Here is a 22,935-nt window from a genome sequence, read left to right as displayed (position 1 = left end):
GAAAGATGATGGTGAGAGAGAGAGAATGTTTAAAACTTGGAATAATAAAACATTGACCTTCACATTGTTCGCATAAGTTTTCAGGTAATACATTGTTTGCAGGGGCCAAAATGCCTTCAGTCGTTCACTAATTGTACGCTCATTTAAATGAGAGCTTATCAAACTACTGGAATATCCTACAACGAGTTTGCTTACAAATGTATAACAACACAATTCTCTCTACTACTGGCACTCGCATTTACATTTACTCTACCCTCTTACGACTATTTAGTGTAATTTTATAGTATATATTAGGCAACGTTTTAAAATGCTTACCTTTTTGTAGTTCGTGTTTACGACGAAACAATCGTCTCATGGCATACTGTGTCAGCTCAACCCTCCCCAATTTCTGCAGTTAATTCTGCGCCATTTAACAGGGTGTTATAACGTAACAGTAACAACGCGATAAACCCAACTAAAATCGAGTCTCTTTGTCCTATTCATAATTACAATTTTGTGTAAAAGCAGAAGGGTGTATGTACCATTTCGAGGGCTGATTGATAATTAATACAATGGGTTTCATACACAATTCCTCCCTTAGGACGTTAAGAAGTTAATCCTGTTGGGCATTGTTGTCTTTATAGAGTATTATTCAGGCTTATTCTGTTCTTGCGCAAACGAGATGTGTCGACGTCGAGTTGAATATTGTTACGAAAATCGGGTCTACTATGCTACTATGCAATCGCGTTATTCTATTGCGGTTTCGAGGTTGCCATAGAAATGTGTCTATCTAGTAAGAGAGTTCTATAAAAAAAAGCGACTACGTGTTCTTTCGATTCCAGAGTCTCGATTCAAGCCACTTGTTCTCTATATCAAAATGCTAGCCGGAAATGGATTGAAAACGATGTTTTGGCTGTTTTGAAGAAAAATATTTCAGTTTTCTGCAATGACCATTCGAGATTGAGTAGAAGAAAGTAATTTAACCAAAGTTGATGGACATAGTTGTGGGAAAGATGATGGTGAGAGAGAGAGAATGTTTAAAACTTGGAATAATAAAACATTGACCTTCACATTGTTCGCATAAGTTTTCAGGTAATACATTGTTTGCAGGGGCCAAAATGCCTTCAGTCGTTCACTAATGTTACGCTCATTTAAATGAAAGCTTATCAAACTACTGGAATATCCTACAACGAGTTTGCTTACAAATGTATAACAACACAATTCTCTCTACTACTGGCACTCGCATTTACATTTACTCTACCCTCTTACGACTATTTAGTGTAATTTTATAGTATATATTAGGCAACGTTTTAAAATGCTTACCTTTTTGTAGTTCGTGTTTACGACGAACCAATCGTCTCATGGCATACTGTGTCAGCGCAACCCTCCCCAATTTTCGATCTAACAGTTAATTCTGCGCCATTTAACAGGGTGTTATAACAGTAAAAACGCGATAAACCCAACTAAAATCGATAAATCCTATTCATAATTACAATTTTGTGTAAAAGCAGAAGGATGTATGTACCATTTCGAGGGCTGATTGATAATTAATACAATGGGTTTCATACACAATTCCTCCCTTAGGACGTTAAGATGCTAATCCTGTCGGTCATTGTTGTCTTTATGGAGTATTATTCAGGCTTATTCTGTTCTTGCGCAAACGAGATGTGTCGACGTCGAGTTGAATATTGTTAAGAAAATAGGAGCTACTAGGCTACTAAACTATCGCGGAATTCTATTGCTGTTTCGAGGTTGCCATAGAAATGTCTAGTAGAAGAGTTCTATAAAAAAAAAGCGACTACGTGTTCTTTCGATTCCAGAGTCTCGATTCAAGCCAATTGTTCTCTATATCAAAATGCTAGCCGGAAATGGATTGAAAACGATGTTTTGGCTGTTTTGAAGAAAAATATTTCAGTTTTCTGCAATGACCATTCGAGATTGAGTAGAAGAAAGTAATTTAACCAAAGTTGATGGACCAACATGAAAAAAATCGATAATTCAATGAAATTAGACTAGAATAAACCGATTCCTATGATTATCTGTCGGGAAATTCCTTATTTTTTGGCTAACATTCTATATTTTTAGGCGTATTTTAAAGTCATCTTCGAGAGTAGATCTGGCTGTTTGTCGCCTACTGTGACGTCGACTGCCCGTCTCGTTTGATTTTTCATACCAGATTTTTTTTTACAAGCAAGCATATTTCAAAAAGCAATCGAGTCCAATTTCTCGACTCGACCAAGGTGCCTATAGATAGACTACAGGTGGGTCCTTAGCTGTGTTTTTGGTGGCCATAATGGATGGAGATTTCTATGGAGATTGGCACATATGTCGCAAGGATTGCTAAGGACTTTGTATGAGTTGCTAAGTAACTGTGGACTCCCTAGCTGTGTAATGAAAATTTGTCGAAGTACACTGTACGGAACCGACCTGTAGTAATTTATGGACCTTGGACCCGACTAGGATCGAGAATCCCCATAACAGAATAGAATAATTGAGTTTAAAATTGTTACAAAAGACACATTATATAGCAAATGTTTAGACATTCTGCGAATCGGTACGTCCTCATACGTTCAACATCTTATTAATCGATACACGGATCACGGAGTAATTTAACAAGCTTGTTAAAAACGTCCAATCACAATAGTACTTTTAGCTAAGCCCAAATTTCTTCCACAGTGTCTTAACGATATTGTGAACCACTAACAACGGTATTAGTTTGCATTGCAGGTTTCTGAGATTAAAATATAACAATTAAAAAATAATAAGTTATCAATCTACGAGTATGCAAGTCAACTGCTGCCCGTCCCAAATGTTTAAAATAGCTTGAATGTAATGAGATACGTTCACAGTCTTAGAGACAGAGAGTTCAGTCTTGCGTCGTTGCATTCCCTTTCTTCGCGTACAGTACAAGTGTGTAATGCCCTTACAAATATGCATTTGCAAAAAAAATCCTTAAATATGACTGATATGTTTCTTTGTTCCTTCTTTCTTTTTGGTAAAACTAGACGCAAGAGATAACGCGCTACACGCATTGTACAAATAACGAGAATGATAAATACCAAGAAGAGAGCAGCTCGTCTAATAACGCAAAGAAATAAATTTACAAAAGGTAAAAGCGTCTAGATGGTAGTTTTCGTAATAATACTACATACATATAAAGTTTAATTTATGTCTTAATTCTATCTGTTGTCTTTGCTATACTGTACAAATCCCGTCGTACAAACCGGTGTACAATTTGATCGTGTTTTTATAAAAAGAAACAGGACATAGGTTTTCTGTCATTACCACACAGCCTTTATACATAAAATGTGGCGCATATGCTTGGGCATCGTGAATCATGATACAAATGGATTCTCGAAACCGCCTGTGCTCGTCCTTCAACTTCTCCCCCAACGTCCATTGATCAAAGGTACATAAATGTTACATACATACACGCACTTGCTACACAGTAACAAGTTTACATCAGTTTTAACACCGACATCGCAATATTTGTTTGATTCCTCAAAAAAGATGAGTTGCCTTTTCGGGCCGACGAAGATCGGGGTACAGTAAGAAGCTCATTTACTCTTAAGGGCAGCTTACAGTGGAATGCACCGTTTTCCACAAATGCCGCGGTTACATTTGGCCTTAACAGTATTAGATATCTACGTTTCGTGTTACAAAAGACCTTCTAGGAAATTTGGTAATTTTACAATATGTTTGTCACCGTTACTTCAGCTCCGCTTTATCGCAACATGTTTATGTTTCTCTAGTCCCTTGCATTGCCTCAGCTGGAGTAAAATTATCAAACAGTTTTTACACTTCTTCCAGCCAAGCATCTCTATCTAGCTGCAGTACTAAAATAAACAACAGTACTCCCAAGCACGCTCTCACACAAAGTGCTTATTCAGTCGTCGCATGTGCGATCTGTCATGGGTTTTTTTTTTACAACAAAACTAAACGAATAAACTAAAATAAAGTCATACCGCCGTACAAAAATTAGTCGAAGTACAAAAAGAAAACATGTGTTGGGTTTTCGTAAAATAAACAAACACAAAAACTTAGCTTAAAGATGTGTGACACAATACATTACATTGGTTTTTCATTCGTAATACGTTCTCTCTGTGCAAGACTAGTGTAGTAATAATAATAATAATGATAAAGGGAGGGACAGAATACACAACACGGTACACAAAATTTGCACATTTTTTTTTCTTTTTTTGATTTTTTTTCTCTCTGATTACGTTTATAATTATTGACTTCAAAAAGAGGGATGTGTTACAATCTTCTTTGCGGATCAGTAGCGTCGTCATCGTCGAGTCGTGCGTCACTGTCACAGCAACACGTGGCCTCCTCCAGCATTACCCGCTTGCCGCTGATGATTACTGCTGCTGCTGCTGCTGCTGCTGCTGCTGCTGCTGCTGCTGCTGCTGCTGCTGCTGCTGCTGCTGCTGCTGCTGCTGCTGCTACAGCTGCTGCTGCCGCTGCTGCTGCCATCAGGAAACTACTGCCGCCGGGAAGTGCTGGGAGTCGTTGCGTTGTCAATGCTGAGTCTGCTGACCGTTCAAGATGCACCCACTGCCGTCGGGCATGGATCGTACGTAGCAGGATGTACACACGGAACGCACACGACCCGCAAGGAGTCTTCAGGAGTTGTAACAGACCTTTAAACCACTGACGGAACAACACTCACACACACACAAACACACGCGCGCATGCTTGCACACCACACTGTTGTCGCTGCACCAGATTGTCATTCCTGTTGCTGCTTGCTTAGAGGAACGCCAATGATGGGAAGTGTACTCTGCTAGTAGTAGAGCGGGATGGATGTGTAGTTTGAATATATATTGATGCTTCCTCTTTGCCGTTGCGCGCCTTAAATCTTTGTCACCATGCCTGCGCTCCGATGCGTCCTTCTCTGCGTTACATTTAGCTATGTGGCGTATTATTATGCTCTCAGATGCTTCCCACGTCTCATTTTGGTAGAATAGTTATAGGGCAAATGGAATTTAAAAAAAGAAGATACATTCTCCGTCTAAACACTTTGCATACAGAGAGACGATACGGCGGCGCTTTTGTAAGTGCAACGAGATCAGGGGGAAACTCGAGAGCGTCGTGCAATTAAAACGTGTATATGAGATATTCTTGTTTCACAATGAACTTACTACATTTTGCTCCATGTTTGGAACGACTTTTGCACTAATTTTATACAAAATAGAAACCAAAACTTCAATTTAAACTACCTTCAAAAACTTTGGGCGAGATGTGGGGAAACATCGATACATATATAAAACTGGGGGAAGTATTACGGGGCAAAAGGATCGGGCTGCGGACCGTGTGTGTAGTTCATTTTGTTTCACATTAACTTCTCTCCATGGAAATGGGAACTGAACTGTCAAAAAAGACAATTGCCCAAAAACTTTAGAATTCAATTGTAGTGTAGCGTTGCAGGAATTTTGAGGCAACCAGCTAGTTCCGTTTTGCTAGTAGCGTTCGAAAATATAAGGGTTCATTTTAGCACTACTTAATGCCGTGATCGATGATCTTCACGGCGCTCGCGGTCGCGATCGCGCTCCCGCTCACGATCCGACGAACGGTAGCGATCGTCGTTGTAGTACCGTTTCGACGAGCTATCCGTTGCATTATCAGTGGCCGGTTCCGGAGATTTCCTTGGGCGAGATCGGCGAGAGCTAGTGACAAACGGTGAGAACAAACGATATAGTATAAAGCTTATAGATCTTCCGCGGCTAGGCAAGACCATCCCGCACTCGCTTTCGTTAGAGTTGGAAGGTCATTGCCGTGAATCATTCTAACCAAAACCACCCAAAGCAGCGCAGCCGTATTCACTTACCCATCACGTTCACGGTCGCGATCGCGATCACGCTCACGCTCCCGCTCGCGATCGCGCGAACGTTCCCGGTAGCGTGACGTTGACCGCTCCCGGCGCTGGCGTCTGTGCGAGCGTTCGCGCGACCGGGAACGCTCTCGCCGGGTGTAGCTCTTCGCCTCGATGCCGTGCAGCGTGTCTTGCAGCGATACAATCAAAATCTTACACCGTTCGTCTTGAGCCACCTTGGACTGCTTGATAAGCGAGATCGCCGTTTCCAGTGTTTCGGTTGCGCTTGAGTATTCGCCAGCAGCGGCATCCGATACGGCTCTGCAAACAAAGCACGAACAACAAAACAAAGAGAACATGAGCATCATAAGAGGGCATGAGTTGTTTGATGGTGAGTTTAGAGTAACATTACAATAGTGCGGCTTAAACATTGCACTTTACCTCGCGATGGCGGAACTACTGACGGTACGGTTTCTGGTCATAATCTCCTCGAATTCGGCTTCGCTCAGCTGCGGGGTAATGACCGGATGTTCGGGGAATCCGCCCGGCGCACCCGGCGGCTTGCCACCCTGTACCGGCCATGGACCGCCCCGTGGAGCTCCACCACCCTGTGGGTTGAAGTGTTGCGGCGGTCCCCCACCCTGTCCCTGTGGACCGTGCGGCGGTCCGACGGGGCCACCTCCATTGGGATGATTTGGTGGGCCACCACCCTGATTAAAGAACGCCGGATTCACGTGCGGGGCAGGACCCTGCGGTCCCGGCGGCCCACCCATCGATCCGTGATGGGGAGCGCGCGGTCCGTGTGGCCCTCCCTGCATGTGCGGTGGTCCCTGTCCGGGGCCTCCAGGATGACCCGGCGGGTAACCACCGTGCATCGGCGGTCGGTTCCATTCCGGGCGTGGTCCACGTGGCATACCGTTCGGCGGTCCTTGGAACTGTGGAAGATTGAAGAGGCACAACACAAAAGAAAGTTAGTGACAAAATGCACACAACACAGACACGATCGGATTGTATGGAGTTAGCGAAATGAAGCGAGTAAAAGACGTTAACGATTTGATGATATAACTTGCCATTTGCGGCCTGTGCTGCATTGGGCCTGGACCCCCCGGGCCGCCTGGTCGCGGACCGTTCATTCGTGGCGGACCATTCCATTGGTTTTGATTCTGGAATCGAGGCGGTTGCTGCGGTGGTCCATTCCCTTGATGCATTGGCGGTCCCTACGAAAGATGGTGTCATGGCGGATGAAACTTACACTTCGAACTAGATGGGGCGGCGCAGAAGGCCCGACACTTACCTGTGGTCGCGGTGGTCCGCCCGGTCCGCCGTGCGGTCCCTGCATGTGCATCGGTCCGGACATGTGCGGGTGCGGTGGACGCATGCCCGGCGGCATATTGGGGTTCATCATCCGTGGCTGCGGTCCACCGGGACCGCCCATACCACCTGGTCCTCCCGGTCCACCAGGACCGCCACCCGGTGGCCCTCCCGGACCTCCCATGCCCGGTCCTCCGTGGCCGCCACCTGGTCCGCCCGGGCCACCCATCGGCATGCCGGGTACAGGCGGTCGCGGGCCATTGCTTTGCCCTGGTGCCGGTGGCGTGGGTCGGGTTTTTTGCTGGCTTTCGAACTGATTCAGCGCCTGCTTCGTTGGCAGTGTCACGACCGGATTCTGACCGTGCAGTTCCTTCTTCGGTAGCCGTTCCATTACGAGCCGCATGCTGTTTTCCGAACCGAGCGAAATCACGCAGAAACCCTTCGATTGTCCATTGGCACGATTCTCGAAGAACTTCACCTCCTGGAAATCGTTCACGCCAACGTCCGCGACCGAGTCGGTGATGTCCTGGTCCGTCGTCCACCAGGGCAGATTGCCCACGTACAGCTGATGACGGCGTGGAATGTGGCTGAGCGACCAAGCCCCGGGATGATGGTGGTACGAACCATTCGTATCGACACCGTCGCCCCGGTCCATCGACGGGCCTCTGCCCGCATTGTTACGGTCCCCGGATGGTACGATTACATCGTCGTACAGGTCGCCACTATCGCCACCGAAATCGTCCTGCAAAAGTAAGCACAATCCCGTGTAAACAACCGACCGACTCCCAGGACTACAAGCGAAGTTTTCCACTTTTTCTGCAACAAAAACATTTTGCTTCCTCCTGCGACGCACATACACGCATACAAACACACACACGCAGTCTTATGCACTTCCCACAGGCACAAAGCTACGGCGGGATGAGATACCCATTGTGCCAGTCTCATTGCGGATGGAAAATGGCTTACGCACAGCAGCCGCTCCAGTTTCACCGTCTACTTACATTGTTTTGCGCGTAATCCTGGTCCAAATCGTCGGCGTACAGATCGATTTCAACGCCATCGGCCATCTTTCTCTGCTTCAGTCAGCGCGACTGTGTAAAGCTCTTTTACACCGTCGATGACACCACCACCACACGGACAGCACACAGGCAGATATAGCGGCCCTCTCTGCACTACCACCACTACAAATTACCAGCGATACAAAAACTAGCTTTTCCGCTTCTTCTGCACTTTGCCGGTCTTCCCTCTGCACACAGCGTTACTTTCAACTATCTTTGGGGGACAAAATACTAACGCTCTACCACACTTTTCATACTTTACTTGCGCGATGAAGTAAACTGCAGCGTTTGATGGATACCAATTGCACGAAAAAGTACTTTCCTCAGTGGAGAAACTTATTTTTTCCGACGTTCGACATTTGTCAGTCCGGCTGTAGCCGCTGTTCGTCTGTGGAGATGTGCGCCCGGAGTCCAAGCAGCAGAACCATCTGCTCCGCCTAGATGATGGATTGATAGCGGTCCGATCCGGCACACTGGGTAAATCAAAACATCCGCAGATATTTGCCCACGTTTTGTTCCCTTGAAAAGTTCCAACCCTATGGCTGAACTATTTTTTGCGATCGTTATTATAATTTTCTTTCCAAATGACACTGCACATGAATAGCAATGCCGTTTTTTGTTTCGTATACTTGTTCTACAGGGATTTATATTTTATTTGTTGTCTTTTTTTTAGTATCGCGAACATGCAAAGTTTTGAATGATATTCCGCCTGTGATCACGACACTCGAACGGAACAGAATGCTTCGAATCGAACGGCAAAATATTAGAATCATGCTGACCCATTCGAATTAATGAAAGTTTTATCGAAGTTTAGAATTTTTCAAACAATCCTACATGCATCAACATGTAAAAAATAAATAAACAAATAAAAATTCATATTAGCTACGTTCAATTTTCCATGCACTTTCCGCTAGAGTGCCGTGTTCAAGCGGCGAATTTCTAGGTGCAATGAAAGGAAGTCTTTTGGAGGCGCAGAAGAACCATTATTATGTCCTAGATACCAGCGTTCGGCAAAGTTTGCGACCAAAATAGCCTAATTATACAAAATGTTTGTAGATTTCAACGTGAAGAGCCGTATAGATAAGGCAAGAGTACAAATATATGAACGATTAAGAGCCATTATCCAGAAATCAAAGAGCCGTAAGCGACTCGTGAGCCGTATTTCGTTGTCGTATAGAAACGTATATTTTAACTCGGCAGGGTGTGGAATAATAATCCTAAGCACATGGAAATTTAATAGATTGTTCATAGACGAAGCCAAACATGACTGAGACGTGTACAACTTTAGTTAAGCACTGAAATTTAAATGTTCATAAATATTCAAATACAGTTTATGGAACGGTCTACCATAAGCGTACAGTTCACTGTTTAGTAAGTTCCTGAAATTTTAACATGATTCCTATATTATAATAAATTTAACGTCAAAAACCAACGACTTAATTAAAAAAATCTATTCTGGCTGAAAGTCACAATATTCCACTTGCAGAAATATTCGAGATTCGCCGATCTATTCGAAAGTCATTAATATCATAGCATATCATTAATCATAACGTTGCAACAGCCGAAAGAATTAAGAGAACAACCAGACGAGAAAAGATAGTAAATGAATCAAACATTATTTGATCTAACTTACGGGAAAACTAATCAGGCCTTTTATATTTGCATTTCTAACGACTTTCTAAGATTAAATTTCGTATTGTAGTTTGTGTGTTTAAGAATTTAATCTTCCCGAAACCTTTTTACTGATTTTGCATTAATCAAATATTAAGAACTATTAATACCATCAGAAGACAGCATAAACATACTAATTAAAAATCTAATTCCGTTTATCAAATTGGAGAAATTTTCGGATACACTTAATCTACAACAAATAAGTTTAAATAAATCAGACGAATCGTGTTGGTGACACTCATGTAATGCTTGTTGTTATTATTACATCTAGCTGAGTGACAGAATGTTTAGGGTTTAGACAACCAACCGCGACCAGCAGTTTAATCCTCTTCCTCCTCTTCGGCAGCACCGCCGCCACCCTGGCCCTTCTTCAGGTTCTTCCTCTTGACGCGACCTGGACGGCCACCACCGAAGGGCGACTTCAGCGAGAAGTCGATGTGCTTCTGCGAATCCAGACGGACGATGAACGAAGGAACGTTCACGACCTGCTTGCGGACACTGTGAAAGAAAAAGTACAAAATTTTATTATTATTGAGATTATTTAGCATATTAACAGATTCTAGGGGCTCGTGATTGATCAAGACAGTGATTTTTTAACGTTTTTCTAACATAGTAGTAAAAAGTGGCTATGATCCGGTCTATTCGCGTTTGAATTGAGACGCATGAACTCGTTATCGTATGACTATATATGTCCCGTCACGTAGTCGGGGGCCCAGGTCCAGTCCAGTATAGACAGAAACCGCGAACGTTTTAATAACAAGAATCAACAATAAAATCGATGCATGAATAATTATTCTAAGTGGTGGTATAAATGCTGATTTTTTTTTTTGCAATATTCATGTTCCGAAGTTTTCGGCCCACGGCCTGCACGAATTTAATAAGCAGGAAATGGTTCCTAACCCGGATTCAATATTCCCAATGATTATTACATTTGGCACTCTCAACGAAATAGATTGTTCGTTGGAGCGTGGCCATTGGGGTAAAGTAAGTTTAGTCTTTGATTTTGTATCCTATCTATATTGATAGTTGTGTACCAATTGATCGTTATTGTTCCGTAGTTTTCGGCCCACGGCCTGCACGAGTTTAATAAGCAGGAAATGGTTCCTAACCCGGGTTCAATATTCCCAATGATAGTTTGAATTGGCACTCTTTAGCAAAATAAGTTATTTGCTGGAGCGTGGCCATTGGGCTAGGGTAGATCGTAACATCTACTCATTTATATTGCACCCTATTATATCGATAATTGAGTACACATAGATCGTTTTTACAGTTTTAATTGTTCCAAAGTTTTCGGCCCACGGCCTGCACGAGTTTTATAGCAGGAAATGGTTCCTAACCCGGATTCAATATTCCCAATGATAGTTACAATTGGCACTCTCAGCGAAATAGATTGTTCGGTGGAGCGTGGCCATTGGGGTAGATCATAACATAAACCATTGATTTAGCATCTTAGAGAGACAGTAGTGTAAGACATACATAGTTTTACAATATTCGTGTTACAAACTTGTATTCTGGTCTGGCCGATTTAATAGAAAACAATGGTACATCATTTGGATAAGCAATCCCAATGAAACACTTCATAATTGTGCTGACACTAAATTAACTTATTCCATGAAGTTTAGCCATTGCAATTTATAACGTTGCTGTGAAATTCATTCGCAATGTCGTACGAATTTTTAATAAACTACTTGATTTACAACAAAAATACTGAAGGAAAATAGCCACCTTAACACTACATTCTATTAAACGTTAAGCCATCATTTACCGTTTTTGTTACCTCGTTCCGAATCGATACAACAGTAAAACCTTCCAGTGATCCTCAATGCATCGCGCATGTGGAAGAAATACATCTGATTCTTGCTTCCATGGATCGGCGAGTACGTTTCAGCACGAATCATCAAGTTCTTAATGGCTTATTCTTGCAGTGAATAGATCCAATGATCGCCAATAATGCGCGTTGGTGACCAACCAGGAAACTGCTTCATCGTACAAGTAAAGCCGTGTCACTGAACTTGTTTTTCGTGTGTACGTATGTATGTGAGGCGTTAGAAACCGAAAAATCTTGCGACCCTTCTGATTCTAAGTGGCACTCACGATCATTTGCGGCGGCACGGGGCCAGCGCAAAATCTCTCTAGAGAACTGAATACACGATGGAGACAGCAACGGATAAGTTGAATCTTCTCGGCACTGGTATGATATTTTATGGACGCTATGTGCTTCGATGATCGGGCTTTATCGATACCCATCCATTTTCTTAATCGACTACTTACCGAATGTGACGCTGGCGGATCAGAACGCGAGCGTGATGGTACGACTTGGCCAATCCCAGCTTGAACACCTGGGTCTGCAGACGGCGCTCAAGGAAATCCTCAATTCTCAAGCCGAGCACGTAATCAAGCTTCATGCGGGACTCATCCAGCACACCGATGCGAACCAGACGACGCAGGAGGGCGTTACCTGAAAGAGGTAATATCATTAGATTAGAGTGAGGTTAAGGTTTACACTGAGCAGTTGTGTGTGTGGGTAAAACGTGGTTCAGTCCCGGCGTGTGCGGGATGTTATATTTTCAACAAAGAACTATTCTGACAAGAGGTATCAGAAATTTAAAAAAATCATCACAATCTTGTTTAGGAGTAATAAACGAGGATTCCGAATCGTTCACAGCATTGCTAAAACTTACCTTGGAACAGGCGCTTCTCATCCTTCTCTTCCAGCGTGAGCAACTCACGAGCAGCCTTGCGGATCTTGGCAAGCGTGTACTTCACACGCCATACCTCACGCTTGTTACGCAGGCCGTACTGGCCAATAATCTTCAATTCCGCATCGAGACGCGGCTTTTCGAACGGACGACGTGGAGTAACGTAGGTCTTGGAGAAGACCGAAGGAATACGGTGGTTCACCATTTTTGCTCACGACGGGCCGAACACGTACGTGTTGCCTCGTTGAACTTCTAACACGGAAAGAGAAAGAAATGCCGCAAACCGGAACCACCAAATGACGTGTGGAGCGAAAAGGTTCATCTCACACGATAGTGATGTGCTCGAGTTGATAGGCTCCGATCCGATCGGAACGGAGCTACTCGAAAAGCGGAACATCGTGCTCTGCACCCAAGTTAAAAATCGAGCAGTTTTTGCTCTTTTTATTTGACCGTTCAAATAGACATAGCAAGGTGTGTTTATTTCGAAAGTGCATTGTTAGCGCGTTTGCCGGACGCCATCATTGAGAATTGTTATGCCAAATGGCATAAAATTTTCTATACCCCTCTCCAGTCCTTCCCAATTTTAATACCGACGCCCTCAGTATTGCTATGTCTAGCCGTGAAATGTCAATCTGCTCTGAAACATTTTTCCTCCTAATACACCTTGAGACATAGAGCGACAACGTCTCGCGTGACAAAAAGTAGCTCAATTTTGGTGTTAGTGTCAAAAATGTGTGTTTGACAGATATTTTCTTGAAGAATATGCCATTTGTGAACGTGGCTATCTAAATTTATATTAAACTCATAATACATAATTTTAGATGAATTTGGATAGCCAGCGCCAGATAGCATTAAAACATGGCATATTTTACTAGAAAATATCGGGGAAACATAAATTCACTATAGCTGGGGAAGTCTAGCAGCCTGTGGCAAATCTATTTCGAGCAATCCAAGCTATCCATCGCTGGATGGATAACAAAAATATTTACTTGCAATCTTTTAAATGTCGTGTTTACGTATATTTACTCGATAAAGATCGACGAAAGTTGCAAAAAATTGTACTACTCCACAAGATTCTACTCGAAACCGTTGCAATGCTATGCGAGAGATTTCGAGCAGAAAATACTACTCGAAACCATCGCAATGTTTAACGGGTATCTCGTTTTGTTTGATTTGGCAACACTGCTGTCATTAATTATCACAACAAATCTATTTTATTTGCACAGGCAAGCACAGACAACAATGTACCGTTCAGGCAATGTTCGCCTTGCCAATACAATATTTAAATGTTTTTATACGTATTTGATGTTTTACGTAACTATTTCTGCTTCCCAAAATGTGACCAGTGATGCCTCCGCTTCTGTCGAACCACAGCAGCCAAGCCTGGCGTCTGGTAAGTTTTGATATTTACATTTGCCTGCTGCTAGCAAATGCATTTCACTGTGTGTTATTATTCCAAATGTGTTATCACCGTTCTCTCCTTCCTGCTGTACGTGGTGATGTGTGGCGATAACAGTGCGAGAGGTCGTCGAGTTGACCGTCCCGGTCGCCTTGAGACCGAACGATATCAACGATTATCGCGAGATCGTCCTGCAGCCGTACTCGAATACGCGCATCCACCTGAGCAACTATTCAAAAAATGCTGGCGATCAGGTTGGCTACGCGCTGGTGCAGCTGCACGCCTTCGAGTACAATGTTACGCTCAGCTACAACAGCTCCATCGTGGACGGGGGTCATCTTTCGGGCCAGAATGTTGGCTTGCTGATGTACGGGGATGGTGATCTGTACGCGTTCAATTTGAATACTCATCAACCAGTGTGGGTTTCGTTGGTGCTCATGCTGTACAACAGATCGGCCCCGGTCCCGGGTGGATGCAATCTCGAATTTCCGGTCGAAATCTCACCCGTCCTCAATCTAACCCTCACGCCGGAAATCATCATTGTCGACACGCCGGCTGCGGCAGTCGCCAAACCGTTCCAGGGCACTCCGAACGCGTGCGGGAAGGCACGGTTGGAATATGAGTCCTACTACTACATCATGCCTACGCACGATTTCTCCCAACGGGCCTATTTCGCTGCAATTAATAAGCTGATTAGCTATGCCAACGCCAAAGTGCAGGGACGACAGAATGCCTTGCACGCACCGCTGTTGCTGAATCGACACACCTACGGTAGATTGACTGGTCGCGGGATGGTGTTCGTAACCGCTGTGATCGATCCCGTGCACCGAGGATTTGCTCTTTACGTTCCAACCCACACGTACTCGTGTAAGCCATTCATAGAACCGGCGGGATGCTACGGTTTGAACATTCCCTATCGTGTACTCGCCATCATACTGACGATTATTGCCGTACTAGAAGTTATCATGGGATATTTACCGCTCGTGGTCAAATGTTCTGCCTCGCTAGGTTTCCTGGCTGTTGTGGGTACGGTGGAGGCGTTGAATACGCTTGATAAACCGCTGGCACACGAATGGCTTATAACATGTTTGGTCGGCGGGGCAATTGTAGGAGCCGTGGTTGGGTTGCTTCTTGGACTGTACGCTCCCGTGGCCGGCAAAATATTCTGCTCAATGCTAACTGGCTACATGATCTGCTTAACCCTGTTCGGTATGATAAGTAAGTATTCCGGGGCTGGCGATTAAATGTTTTCTTTACAAACAAATATTTACGTTTTTGTATTTCGTTTTTCAGATGGAAATTTCTACACATTGCGTAATGTTTCGTGGTACATCGCATTGGGAGGTGTATTAATCGGTGCCGTACTTAACATTACCTTGCCGATCATACTGATCACCCGCTCGGTCATCTTTGGTACTGTCTTTATTTTCTATGGCGTTAATACAATCGTTGGTGCCCGGTTGGACTACCCGCTGCGGCACTTTGTCCGCCGACTGTACGTGGAAAACTATGAACGTGTCCATTCTGATCCGGCACTGGATGAGAACGACTTTGTTGCACTGGCGGCCTTCGCGATCATCATGCTGGTGGCACTGTTTCTACGCTCCCGTTATCAATCGGACGAGGTGCAGGGTGATTATTCGCGCTTTGATATCCCCTGCCAGCGGGGCCCAGCGAACGGCGACGACGAGGATCGCATAGAAAGGAGTACGGTAATAGCGGCAGACGATACGGCAGCATATCAGCGTTTCGTAAACGAACAGCCCATCATCACACGGTGGACCAATGGGGACGATGATGTGTTTGAATCTCCCGAAAGTAATTCACGATTTTACCGGCTGCTTAAACGGAACGCTAGAAGATAGAAAACACAAATATTATACATTACCGAAAGATAGCATCACCTGGTAGCTTTACAGACATTTCAACCTACAGAACATTACAGGCTGGTAAGAGTAGCGTGTTCGACTGATCTGAATCTAGAAGCTTATGCTGATGGAAGTAATTTCAATAGGTCTATGCAATTTAATTGTTTGCGTATTTTTTGCAGAACAAATGTAAAGCAAGTAGTTCAAAAACTGCAACATTGAATCTTATAGGTATAAGCAAAAACTACCAAAACGTAAATAACGTGTCTTATTTATGCTATACTTTGTACGTCGTGTAGAGTGTATAATTGATTGGCAATGAAAACAGAATGCAAAATGACAATCGGCATGGAATCTGATACACGAAACCGTCTTTATGGCCATTCCAAAAAATGAATGTAATTTTTTCACGACAATAATATAGAACTAAGGATTCTAACTGAAGTACGGCCAATATACGGTTTGATATAGTGTGATAAAAATATCCGGTGTTTTTTTGTAGAAAAAATATAGAAATTGTTGTTATAGCTGCTTTAAATGCAATTGACCAGAAATGCAGGTGGCGAGATTTCCTAGATTTGTTTTTCTCCACAAATACATGGTTGGTTGTCGGTTGTTCCTATCAGCGGGTTGATTGGCTACTTGTTGCCCCGAGTTCGCAATAGGCTTTTATATGATCTGTTGTGTCTACAATCAAACCACCAGGACGATCCAGACCAAATATGCGATGCTTTTTAGGACTATATCATCATACAAATTGAGCTAAAATTCCTACGCCATTTCTTATGCTAATTACCTTGTTGTTTCCTACACTATTCCCTATGCTGCACATGTACTGCTGCATATGGTTTCATGGATATGGTGGAATCAGCTAGTCGATCGAAACAGGAACTATATCGATTCCAGACCCGAATAAGGTTTTAAGCTTCGTTACGAATCCAGAACAGGTACAAGTTCCAGGAAGGTACAGTTCCAGGAACGGAAGAAAATTGGAGCTGTTTCAGGAATGATATCGTTTTAAGATCATTTCCTGGATCGGTGTTGGTTCGTGATCGGTTCTAGGATCTGTTTGGGTTCAGTATCGGTTTTTGGACAGTTCCTGGACTGGTATGAATTCAGTATTGCTTCCTGTGCAGGTATGGGTTTGGTCCTGGTCCTAAACTGGTATGAGCTCAGTATCAATTTCCAAACCAGTATTGGTTTTGTATCGGATTCGGCACCGGTATGATTTTAGTATCCGTTACAGGGTCGGTATGGATTCAGTATTAGGTCCAGGACCGGTATGCGTTAAGTATCACTTTCAGGATCGGTACGGGTTCGTGATCAGTTCGAGGACCGATTTGGATTCGTGATCGGTTCCTGGGTTGGTATGGGCTCAGTATTGCTTTCTGTGCTGGTATAGGTTCGGTATCAGGACCAGGACCGGTATGATCTCAGTATCAATTCCCGAAGGATTGGTTTTGTATCGGATTTAGGTTTATTATCCATTACAGGGCCGATATCGATTCGTGAGCAGTTCCAAAACTGGCATGGGTTCATGATTAGTTCTACGACCGTCATAGGTTTTGTATCAGGTCCAGGACCGGTATGGGCTTTGTATCAGTTTCAAGTCCGGTATGGGTTTGGTTTCGGCTTAAGGTATATTAATGAGAGCCGATTATGTCGACATACACCGCAGAGTATCACCTATTCATCGACTTTAAGGCGGCCTACGACACTATAGACCGGAATGAGCTATGGAACATCATGAACATCCCCGCAGCTTCTACTATATGGAATCTGGTACGATGCTATTTGTAATGAAATTTTTGTTCTTGCTTGTAGTTTCATTTCCTTTGACATATTTCAATAATGTTTTGTGCTAATTTTTCTTAAAAATGGTACGAAATACTTTGTTGAACTTCAATGAAAAACAACCGGCCATCAGAGTTTGTTATTTTAAAAGCTATAACCTATGTATCGAGATCACCTCACAAGGAGTCGATTTTACCCCATCATGGTGTCGATCTTATCCGTACTGCAGTCTTGATGCAACATAACACACACTTTTTTATTTTAAACAAAATGTTATCAAAATCAATCCAGGAACCGTAATTTCTCGTAAGATGGTACATAATTAATCAAAAAAGCTTTTTCGATGTCTACTAGTAAGTTTACATTGACGTTAAGACGTTACGCCAAATAGAAGAAGAAGCCTTGCAAACTGGCCAAATTAACTCGCTATTTTCTAAAGTGTGTCATTATTATGGACTGTGTCAGAGGGTTGGTACAGACGTCAACTCGAACGACTCAATAACATGCCCGTCATGGGTTCAAGCCTAGTAGAATAGACCGTTCCTCCGTAGCAAGGATTGACTATTCGGCTGCGTGGTACTGAATAAAGTCTTAAAGCCAGCATGAGCATGGGCCGGCATGTCCGCGTAGGAAGTTTACGCCAAATAGAAGTCAGCACAGAATTTATGACGAATTTCAGTACTTTGGTTGTGGGAGTCCTCATTTTATAAACAATGTTCTTATGTTTTATTCTAGTAGACTTGGGTGTTGTAACTTTTTGGATGTGTATTATGCTCAGATTTAATGTTATGATTTAATTATGCTCATGGGTTCAAGCCCCGAACAGACCGTGCCCCCATACGTAGGACTGACTATCCTGCTATGGTAACAAAAGTCACTGAAAGCCAAGCTCACTTTACTAGTGGGTACAGGCAGGCCTTGACCGACAACGGTTGTTGTGCCAATGAAGAAGAAGAAGAATTATGCTCAGATTATTCCAAACACAAAACAACTCTTCTCGTTCTTTGGCATAATGACCAACGCGATCATGCCGGCCTGTACAAGTGTTCCTTACGTATTCAAGTATTAAGTCTAGGAGTCCTTGGTAAGCGGGAACAGTTCAGATACGAATGGATCTATCGCAGTCTATCGGTTTTGCAGGAGCTGAGCAGTTTATTGTAAATAGCACACTATGGTAAACATGGAAATAATGTTAAGTGGAAATGTTTTGTGATTATAATAGCATTTAAGTTTTTTTTAACTTTACAAGTTAATATTGGCATCGAAAGATTCTCTGCCTAACATGCGCTTTTGCTGAGAAGCTCATTTGCATGGTTTTTGTGGTTAAAATAATTCAAAATTATGTGCATATTAAATTGTCAATTGTTTGGTGAAAGTAGTGTAGTATATAGCACAACAATATTTTTTAGTTTTTACATCTAATCGTATGGAATCGTCACTGAACTCTTAACACAATGCTCGACCTGACCTGTTTTCTTACATATTTGATACATAGGAATGTACGAAGTGAGAGATAATCGTTTTACACTCTTGGGTTGATTTGGGGAAGAGCTATTCTTCACTTGTATGTCGTAAGATATTTCTGAAGGCTGTGGCATTATTTCTTTGAATTGTTTAAATATTGCTGATTTTTTATCTGATAGTGCCAATTTAAGAATAAACCAACGGCATATTAAACGACCTGACTTACGAAACACCTGCTGCTCTTGTTTTAAGACAAACATTTTTAGATAGATATTGTCCCAGTAAAGGATAACAAAGTGCATCTGATGTTTAAGATAGCTGTTATGTTTCATACATAAAGGTGCCTGTTATTGACATTCCTTCTCGGTATAAGAATACATTTTTTCTGGAAACTAACCAATTCTTCCAATGTCAACCTGGTGGCTTATGTTTTATCAAAATTTATACAAAAAAAAACTGTAAAGACGGCGCAGAAGCTTTGTTCTTTTTTATCAAATGTGTTTCCCTGTTTTCGTTATCCATAAAAGGAGTCCACTTTAGAAGGTTACCTCCGCCTGTGCCTGATGTGCTTTCTTGAAATTTTGCCAAACCACCGAACGTGGTAGGTAATAATCAAAATAAACTCGATCGAAACCGAACGGTAAGCAAAAAACCAAAAAGGCAAAGACTAAAACAATCGCCAGACGTTAGATTGTCATGAGAAAAAGGTACAGGGAGGCATCGAATGGGCAACGAACGATTGGCGCATTTTTCGCGACGGTTGCATCTGTCGTCGATCTGCAGCGACCTTCGGAATGCTTCTAAGTCTGCGCCAAATGTACCGTTAGGCGACAATTCATACGATAGTGGGACAATGTGCCGTGTTCGCCGTCTGTCTGCATTGTTTGGTCAGACTGCGGAGAATGCGTCAGATGCGTCAGATGCATTTTATTGCATTATTTGGATACTGGATGATGCGTTTGCTGCGTTGCTTGTTTCAGAAAGCATTGTTTGTACTCTATCAAACAAAAAATATGTATTCTGTGCACCAACGAAATAAATTGCACATCAGCGTTTGGTCATAAGCGGTATATCATTGGGATGAACAAAAAAATAGCACGCAAAGAAAATTGACAACATGTTACCGAAAAAAGTGAAGGTAAAATAATTTGGGCGTTTACATTGTTATTGCTAGTTGAGCTTTGGCTAGCAACAATACCTAATGAATAAATGCATAAAATATGCAAATACATGTGAACTGAAAAATACATGCTAGCTGAAAAAAAAAGATGATTGTGTAATGCTATAAGATTACTTTTTCTTTGGTAAGTGAAAAACATAAGGCATGGAAAAAAAAACATTTTATTTGCGTATTTGTTTCTATAAACATATCAATATAAATGAACACACAAACACGATTATAAATACATCAGACCAACCGAAAATGTGTGTTTATTTTGTATTTAATGCTTTAGTAAAAATATTCAATTATGCACACTACTTAATGTCTTTCATTTCACTTCATTTTATTTATTTAATCCAATATCTGCCATAAAGGCTAAATAATACAGACTTAAAATTAATTAAACACTAACAAATAAACAAAATCATTCATGTAAAACTAAGCCTAACTAAACTAGTCCTGACCTAGCAAAACATAAAAGAAAAAAACACAGGTAAAGCGTAGAGACTGTCCTAAACTTATTGAATAAAGGGAGTAAATGAAAACTAAGAAGAAGAATTAAAGAGAATTAGAAGAAAAACATACGGCTACGGAAAGAGTGAGTGGAGTGGAAATCAAAGAGATAGTAAAAGTGGTTAAACAACCTGAAACAGGACAGAAGAGGGTCATTGAAAGTATAAAGAGTATGGCGTGTTTCAATTGACAGAGGATCACGTGGACGAAGAGAACGAGGGAATATACGGCGAGATGGACGAGAGTAAATCAGGAGCATCAGTAGCAGAAAGCAGAAATGTCTAAGACTAAGATAAAAACACAATAAATGCGTTTTATTTAATTTAAAACGCGACCATTATATTTTGTGGCGCAAGGTCAAAATCGTTGTGGTAAATGTATCCAACTTAGTGATTGATGACAGAAATACACAGCCAGTTGCATAGACAGTTGTATAGTCGTAGTGGAACAATTTTTGTTTTATAGTTAATGTAACCGACAGTGTATAATAGCAATTTAAGTATGTTATAATAACATTTTTTTTAATGATTATACATATTGCCAAAACATTCCGTAAACCACCAGGCAGCTCCATTAAACTTTCAACGAGCTTACTTTTAATAACTATTTTTTTATTCATTATATTAAACACATTGTATTGTATCGTATACAAATACTTATTCTCTTTTATCTACTTCTTGTTTTGCTTGCAGACCAATTGTTTTAAAGATAATGTTTATGTATTCGTCGAACTCGTCAAACGTACCCTTCTCGAAACTGTAATGCAATCACAAAGAGTATCACCAGGAATGTTTCAAGAATTAGGGCCAACCCGAATGTACAGCGATTGTTTATTAAAAAGAGTAAAAGTTTCATTTTGTCTTTCATTTTGTTTATTTTTTCAATTATACTACGAAATTGATCTCAGACATGAACACTATCCAAACCTGACGAAACGCGTTCGAGAAGAAGATGCTCAGAAGCGCAGTGCTCGGTCGTGCAGCGCATCTAGTTCGTCATATTAGTGGTCTGGCCATGTTATACGCATGGAACTGGACGACTTATCCCGGATAGTAATTTTAGACAGTCCACAAAGGACTGAAGGGACGTGGTAGGCCCAAGTTGAGTTAACAAGATGGTACGGAAACGGCCTTCGTTATGGCTAGGATAATGAATTGGCAGACGAAGGTGTGCGACTGTGAGCAGTTTATGACACCGCTTAAACCGGACAAGTGAGTAGATAAGTATTTGATTTCAATTAATTAATTAAACAACTATCTTACTACTTATCTTACTAGTCGATTTTTATTTTTATTTTATTGATTGCAAACATTCTTGTTGATAAATTTTTTTTTGTGCGCTTGGTTTGATGTCTTTACAATGGAACGAAGCTTAATGAATTGCAATGCATTATATATACTTATTTATAATTCCAATAAGATTCTTATTTGTAAAACCATTTTATTGATTGCTAACACAAAGCATATTTTTTCTTTGCAATTGTATCGTAATTGTATCTAAAGATCGAGCTCGAAGACCTACGATGAATATATCATCGATCAATATCGAATAGATTTATTTGTATAAGATTCTTAAAGTATCAACAGTCTGTTCACTTGATGCAAAGAATGATTTTAAAAGAAGACGTACAGAGGACACAAGAGGGTAAAAATGGGTGTAAAATATTAGTCCTAGAACGCTCTTGTAACAACAGTATACTACCATGTCGTTAGTCATTGATATATTTGCTCTCTCCATTCTAAACCTGAATTTCTCACCACATCTCTAGTTCTCGTTGGGAACAACCCGTTTCAGGTATTTATGAACTAGAGAATGAACCTGCTTAACAAATTTAGGTTAATTAGTGGACTTTTAACAACGATATTATCAACAAAATCAACAAACTCATTTTCGCCCTTCGTGCCTACGTCAATCTCAAAAGACTGTTGATAACGAGTGAACGCACGAAATTTGAGATGTGTTACGTTTTGATAAGCTTGTAAGTACATTATTCTTCTATTTGGTGTAATAGCCATGCCTGGTCTTATTCAGTGCTAAGAGACTTATTCAATACTAAGCAGGCATATAGTCGGTTTTTGCTATAGAGAAAAGTCCATTCACAACGACGGGCATGTTGTTAAGTCGAGCAATCACGTGTTGTCACGACTGTATCACGGAACCGCTCTCATTCCGTCCATAAGGAAGCAAACGCTTTTGATTTAG

At 41.9% G+C, this 22,935-nt stretch overlaps 3 protein-coding genes across 5 annotated transcripts; 1 reads left to right on the top strand and 2 right to left on the bottom strand.

The window, feature by feature from the left end:
* Window positions 1-1,060: 1,060 nt before the first annotated feature.
* On the bottom strand, window positions 1,061-8,574 carry LOC120908481 (cleavage and polyadenylation specificity factor subunit 6). Of its 2 annotated transcripts, XM_040319473.1 has the most exons (6): window positions 8,107-8,172; window positions 7,089-7,847; window positions 6,865-7,011; window positions 6,236-6,729; window positions 5,810-6,115; window positions 1,061-5,648 (listed from the first exon to the last, which is right to left on the bottom strand). In XM_040319473.1, the coding sequence occupies exons 1-6, from the start codon at window positions 8,170-8,172 to the stop codon at window positions 5,483-5,485; spliced, it is 1,938 nt and encodes a 645-aa protein (XP_040175407.1). In that variant the 3' UTR covers window positions 1,061-5,482. The 2 variants fall into 2 exon arrangements, with proteins under 2 accessions (XP_040175407.1, XP_040175408.1); XM_040319474.1 differs by lacking the exon at window positions 6,865-7,011 and having other exon boundaries at window positions 8,107-8,574.
* Window positions 8,575-10,057: 1,483 nt separating this feature from the next.
* LOC120893989 (40S ribosomal protein S9) lies at window positions 10,058-12,818 on the bottom strand. Of its 2 annotated transcripts, none has more exons than XM_040296272.1 (3): window positions 12,516-12,818; window positions 12,106-12,292; window positions 10,058-10,332 (listed from the first exon to the last, which is right to left on the bottom strand). In XM_040296272.1, the coding sequence occupies exons 1-3, from the start codon at window positions 12,736-12,738 to the stop codon at window positions 10,155-10,157; spliced, it is 588 nt and encodes a 195-aa protein (XP_040152206.1). In that variant the 5' UTR covers window positions 12,739-12,818; the 3' UTR covers window positions 10,058-10,154. The 2 variants fall into 2 exon arrangements, with proteins under 2 accessions (XP_040152206.1, XP_040152207.1); XM_040296273.1 differs by lacking the exon at window positions 10,058-10,332 and adding an exon at window positions 11,828-11,974.
* Window positions 12,819-13,735: 917 nt separating this feature from the next.
* Window positions 13,736-16,338, top strand: LOC120893988 (transmembrane 7 superfamily member 3-like). Its single transcript, XM_040296271.1, has 3 exons — window positions 13,736-13,926; window positions 14,050-15,150; window positions 15,226-16,338. The coding sequence occupies exons 1-3, from the start codon at window positions 13,776-13,778 to the stop codon at window positions 15,795-15,797; spliced, it is 1,824 nt and encodes a 607-aa protein (XP_040152205.1). The 5' UTR covers window positions 13,736-13,775; the 3' UTR covers window positions 15,798-16,338.
* Window positions 16,339-22,935: the final 6,597 nt, after the last annotated feature.

The sequence above is a fragment of the Anopheles arabiensis genome, chromosome 2 (genome assembly GCF_016920715.1).
Source record: "Anopheles arabiensis isolate DONGOLA chromosome 2, AaraD3, whole genome shotgun sequence".
In the NCBI taxonomy this organism is placed as follows: Eukaryota; Metazoa; Arthropoda; class Insecta; order Diptera; family Culicidae; genus Anopheles; species Anopheles arabiensis.
The sequence above is the reverse complement of the archived record's forward strand: the minus strand, read 5'-3'. Positions and strand labels throughout refer to the sequence as shown.

Excerpts from the sequence above, each read along its gene's own strand:
- LOC120908481 (XM_040319473.1), bottom strand. The coding sequence starts at position 8,172 with ATGGCCGATGGCGTTGAAATCGATCTGTACGCCGACGATTTGGACCAG. Across the intron at positions 7,848-8,106 it reads AGGATTACGCGCAAAACAAT|GACGATTTCGGTGGCGATAG; the intron begins GTAAGTAGACGG and ends TTACTTTTGCAG. Across the intron at positions 7,012-7,088 it reads GCGGACCACCGCGACCACAG|GGACCGCCAATGCATCAAGG; the intron begins GTAAGTGTCGGG and ends CATCTTTCGTAG.
- LOC120893989 (XM_040296272.1), bottom strand. The coding sequence starts at position 12,738 with ATGGTGAACCACCGTATTCCTTCGGTCTTCTCCAAGACCTACGTTACT. Across the intron at positions 12,293-12,515 it reads TGAGAAGCGCCTGTTCCAAG|GTAACGCCCTCCTGCGTCGT; the intron begins GTAAGTTTTAGC and ends TACCTCTTTCAG. Across the intron at positions 10,333-12,105 it reads ATCCGCCAGCGTCACATTCG|TGTCCGCAAGCAGGTCGTGA; the intron begins GTAAGTAGTCGA and ends TTTCTTTCACAG.
- LOC120893988 (XM_040296271.1), top strand. The coding sequence starts at position 13,776 with ATGTACCGTTCAGGCAATGTTCGCCTTGCCAATACAATATTTAAATGT. Across the intron at positions 13,927-14,049 it reads GCAGCCAAGCCTGGCGTCTG|TGCGAGAGGTCGTCGAGTTG; the intron begins GTAAGTTTTGAT and ends TGGCGATAACAG. Across the intron at positions 15,151-15,225 it reads AACCCTGTTCGGTATGATAA|ATGGAAATTTCTACACATTG; the intron begins GTAAGTATTCCG and ends TTCGTTTTTCAG.